The sequence below is a fragment of the Oryzias melastigma genome, linkage group LG20 (assembly GCF_002922805.2).
Source record: "Oryzias melastigma strain HK-1 linkage group LG20, ASM292280v2, whole genome shotgun sequence".
Lineage (NCBI taxonomy): Eukaryota > Metazoa > Chordata > Actinopteri > Beloniformes > Adrianichthyidae > Oryzias > Oryzias melastigma.
Window position 1 is genome coordinate 2,033,744 of NC_050531.1, and position 5,380 is coordinate 2,039,123.

General features: G+C 42.5%; 1 protein-coding gene across 1 annotated transcript in view; it reads left to right on the forward strand.

Moving 5' to 3' along the window:
• The window catches only part of LOC112150995 (cadherin-6), an 83,452-nt gene that overhangs the window by 59,194 nt on the left and 18,878 nt on the right, over positions 1–5,380 (forward strand). Inside the window, exons 6-7 of the mRNA XM_024279557.2 lie at positions 235–354; positions 5,186–5,353. Coding sequence (XP_024135325.1) covers positions 235–354; positions 5,186–5,353 — 288 coding nt within the window. The remainder of the gene's footprint in view (positions 1–234; positions 355–5,185; positions 5,354–5,380) is intronic.

Genomic DNA, 5,380 nt, shown 5'->3' on the forward strand with positions numbered 1-5,380 from the left:
GCATGATGTCTGCCAGGAAATCAGAAAAGTCATTTAAAAAGTCTTTGTTATATTTGGGCGGTCTGTAAATGACCGCGCACATCACCGGTTGCGACAGACCCACCTCAAACAAAGTTGCTTCGAAGCTGGCGCCGGGAGACGGGAAAGTCCGCTGCTTGCATTTAAAAGTTATTGAAATAATCGTTTGTAGCAGCTCTAATTCAGAGACTCACTGAGTGAATTTCCCTCCAACAGGAACTTCGGTGATCCAGGTGACGGCCATCGACGCGGACGACGCCACGTACGGGAACAGCGCCAAGGTGGTGTACAGCATCCTGCAGGGGCAGCCGTACTTCTCTGTGGATCCGGAAACGGGTCAGTTCACGGTTCTGTCAAAACACCCAGAATGCATCTCTTCATTGTTTTACTGTTACTATATTTCTGTTCAAAAGACACCAAAGGTGAAAGAGAAAGATTTTGACCACAAACATGGTTTCTGTTTGACCCCTTTGACCCTGACTAGCTTCTAAACTGACTGGTCTGTTTCCATTATATCAGCTGTTCACAATGACGGAGAAATGACACCGACCCCCCCCATCTGTGTAGTCTTCATTCAGATTTTAGCCTGAAGGTTTCAACATTTTTTTCTTTAACATTTTTGGTTCAAAACAAACATTAGAAGAATTATGTCACATAACTTTGGAATAAATCTGTGGAACTTTGTATTTGAGGTTTTATTTTACCATTTTTCACTTTGTCTTTGGATTTATATATTTATACATTTTTATTTTGTTTCTACATGTTTGATATTTGCTATTGGTTCTTAGCAATTGGACTTAAAAATCCTTTGGACGCCCACAACCCTGATATTACATTTTGAATGAAACTGTCCTTAAATGAGGGTCGGTTTGATACCACTGAAGGTTCAGGGAGGAATCTTTTTTTGTTCTCTAATTTTTAAATTGTTTTGAACCAAAATGTGACCAAAAACGAGTTTACATTTAACTTCACTGAACTGCAAAACAAAGCTTTTATTTTCAGCTTACTTAAAAAATCATTTATTCCTTCAATGACACTGAAAGAGAATATTTTAAAACTTAAAGGACATTTTATTGATGAAGTTATTCCTACTTAGAATTGAGTTCTTTGGACTCTTCAGTCCTGAAAATGTCCTAAAATTGTGTTATTGTGTGATAAAATGACAAAAGAAGCTGGGATTGATCTAAAAAGACGGACTAACACCAAAAGGTGAAAACACTCAAAGTCTTACTTAGGAATACTAAGGGTTACATCTCCAAATATAACTGAAATATGAGCTGAATCGTTATAAAATACACATTTACAGAGATGATTTGGTGATGATGCTTTATTCGTTATCTTTTTGGTGGATCATCTCTCATGCTTAGATGTGTGGAGCTCTTCTGTGGTTTTCCATCCGGACCGTCTGGTTCTGGTCATGAAACTTCTTGTCACTCAGGTTTCAGTTTTGATCTCTGTTCTGCTGCAGAACCCAAAAGCTCATGAACTGATGGACCTCAGAGCGGGTTCTGAATTAGTCCTGAAGCTTTGGCCCCACATTATGACACTACCTCCCCCATGTTTGAACGTTGGATCCTGAACTCTGATTTGAACAGAGACTTCCTTCTACCTTCTTCTGGATGCGTTCAGCTTTCTCCACATGAGGATGAAGGATCTCTGTGGTTTTCTGGAGTTTTTTCTTCTTTTTCAGATAGAAATGTTTCTGTTAGATACATTTGAATCAAAGCTTTTCCGCCTAAAATGAGGTTTGATGAAGTGCCACATGAAAAGTGATGATTTTTATGGTTTAAGTCTAAATGCAAATAAAGCAAAAATCAGGCAGAGGCCAAATAGATTTCATATCACGTGACTTTTCCATATTCATAACTTTAGTGGAAACATCTCCAGATGTCTTCAGGCTGTTTTACAGCAGAGAAATCGTACTTAAAATAAGCTCCACTGCATGAAGCGTCAGAGACTTGACCTCCGCAGACCAGCACGCCGCGCTGAAGATGCTCCACGGCCGCTAAACCTCCTCCCACAGAGAGGACCTCCAACCGGCAGCTCCGCCGCCGTGGGAAGCTAGCATCACAGCAGCACACCTGGCTGTGGTCGGAGGCGGGGATTTGTGGACGATGGGAATCACAAAACCCTTCAGTCTACTTTTAATCATTAATGTGCGCTTTGGAACACATCCCACTCGTGTCCTCTTTCTGCTCAAACAAAGAGAGGAAAAAAGCCATTTGCAGATTAGCGAGGGATTAACGGTAATATGGTTTATCCCACATGTGGCGTGTAAGCTGACATCCCCTCATCCACACAGGCCGGTCCTCACAGCGAAGCGCCGTTTGTTTACTGCTCCTGTCGGCCATTGTAGTCATTAAGGAGGAACAGAGGTAGATAAACTAATCTGTCTGCTCTCGATGCTTCGGAGGAAAACTGCAAATGAGCGTTTCACTCCGGCCGACTCCGATCAGGAGATGAACGAGTGGACTCCTAACAGACGACGAGCTCCTGGAGAACTGCAGTTCGTCTGAAGATCGCAGAGACCAACACCTCCTCAGGGGCTGGGGGGGCGCTGATCTCCACCCGCCGCCCATGCAGAGCATGAGTGCCCCCCCTCCGCCCCCCCGCCCTTCAGCAATGCAATGTTCAGAGTCACTGAGGCTGAAAAATGTTGATGGATCAAAGATTTAGAAGAAAAAAACACATTTTTATTTATCTGTTCGACTCACAAAGAAATATATCTCAGTTTCAGATGAGAGTTGGTGGGGGGGTATAATGTTGTAAAATTTATTTCAGTCCATTTTTTAATTCGTTTTTTTCTACTTGATCATTTTCTTTAATAATTCTTCTTTAAATCAGTATTTTGTGTTTGATATTCTAATTTTTTGCCCCAAAACTCAATTTTCAAATGGTGAATTTTCTCATTTTTGCTACAAAAATTTAGGTGAAATGACGTAATTATTTTAGATAGCATAAGTAAACAGTTGTCTGGAGAGTGTAAACGTTATATGCAGTTTCACATTAAGTCCAGTGATAGTAAAGGTGCAATCTTTGTTACAGTTAGATAGAAACAGCAACAGTTTTGTTTGGAGTTTTTTTCTTTTTTACACAAAAATGATCTGAATGACCTGTGCGATTGATGCTAACAGTGTTTTCTGTTAGCGGTTCAGTCTGCGATTGATGCTAACAGTGTTTTGTGTTAGCCGTTCAGTCTGCGATTGATGCTAACATTGTATTCTGTTAGCAGTTCAGTCTGCGATTGATGCTAACATTGTATTCTGTTAGCAGTTCAGTCTGCGATTGATGCTAACAGTGTTTTATGTTAGCCGTTCAGTCTGCGATTGATGCTAACATTGTTTTCTGTTAGCCGTTCAGTCTGCGATTGATGCTAACAGTGTTTTCTGTTAGCGGTTCAGTCTGCGATTGATGCTAACACTGTTGCTGACATAAAACACTGTAAGTATAACACTATTTTGCCAGCAGTGCTAGCAAAATAGCACTGTCAAAGCCAAATTGAGGTTGGTGTAGAGGTGGGCCGGATCCGGCCCGCGGGCCGTAGCTTGGGGACTTCTGCGTTAATCGATCTCTACTTTTACAGATCGATCTTGTGCGAAGACGCTGCGATTTATTTCTCTTTATTTCATGTGGACATGTTTTTTGCACAGGAAACAGTTGAAGTAACATTGAATAAAGAAAAAATCACAAAGACATTTATTGAATTTCATTGATTATTTATTGATTTTCAGAAGTCTGCGTAAAAATGTATTAATTTACAAGTTTTATTTAAAAAAAAAATCAACCAAATCCTCCAAAATGTCAAAAAGTCAGACATTAAATTAAACTTTTGCCTTTTTGAGTGTAAATTAGTGACAGAAATGATCTTCTAATGACAAATGGACGTGAAAGTGGGCGTGGCTCTGCGACACTAACTAATGACTCTAAATTTGCCTTATTTAGCTGGACAGATCTTTCTGTTTGCCTGTAAAGCTGCAGCTGTTTCTCTTGCTGTAACTTTGCACATTCATCACAGGAATAATGAGCGTCAGCATCGATTCTGCTGCTGCCGGTATTGATGCAGACATTAACTGAACATTCGACCCTCGTAATGACGGACTAAAGGATGAGATCAAGCCTGCGTCTAATTAGAAGTGCGGGCGCGGCCTCCTCGGCGTTGGACTGAACCCCGGCAGCGACGGCTTTCATCGTTTCACCGTGACCGCTCGGGTCACCGCCGTCTGGGGTTGTGGGATTGTGGATGACGACCACGTCTGCTCGGCTGCAGGCGGCTTTTGTGCAAAGTCAAACCTCCTGCTGAGTCATGTTTGAATAATCCTGATCACCCACAATGCCGAGGTGCTGCAGAGCCTGGCTCCATTGATTACTGAAGTAATACATTCAGAAGACGGTTTGTGTTTTGATTTTCTGCTCGTGCACGCTGAGCTTCCTCCGTAAACTTGACCGACTTTGTCAGCCCGACTTTCAGAACTTCAGCGTTCGACTGAATACAATCGGATGAAAGTTTCTGTTTATTAGCTTCCTTAAAAACCTTCTGACAGTCTTTGAAACATGTTTCAGCAAAAATTCTCCAGGTTTTCTCGACTTTTCTTCCTCTGGTTTACGGCCTCCTGCTCTGTTTCTGCTAAAGAATTACACGGAAAATAAATGGAAAATGTTCTTTGAAAACTCCTAAAAGGAAGAAGAAATAATCAGTTGTAAAGAGACGGTATTTTCTGGATTATAAATCGCACCACAGAAGTTTCCAGTTTCTGTGCAGCACTAGAACAAGGCGATCGACTAATCGTGGCAGTTCTAGTCGATAAGAAACAAACCTAAAGTGAGAACAGTTGGAGACACATTTGAGACTCACTGATGATGTCATCAGTCGATCAGCATCAGTTCGTTACTGAATGTCCACAGATATGCAGAACCATAAATGACAGTTTGCCTTCCAGAGAGTGATTGATGCTCATGAGACGTTAACGTGATCTTCCTCCCACACAGGTAAAGGTGTGAGAGTACAGCAGGATTCAAAGGGTTTATCTTGGCCGCGGTCTGCTCGCCGTCCTCCCTCGTCCTCGTTTTCTGCTTTTTGATTTGTAATGTGATCAAACCAAAAGAGAAGATAACGAGTTTCCCGACGACCTGATCAAACGGCGGGAATTCTCTTTGTGTTTTTCCTCAGGCCTCATCAAGACCGCCCTGTCCGGCATGGACCGCGAGGTCAAAGAGAACTACCTGGTGGTGATCCAGGCCAAAGACATGGCGGGCCAGATGGGCGGGCTCTCGGGGACCGCCACCGTCAGCGTCACGCTCGCCGACGTCAACGACAACCCGCCACGCTTCACCAAGAGTGAGTGGAGGCAGGGCGGGCGGGGAG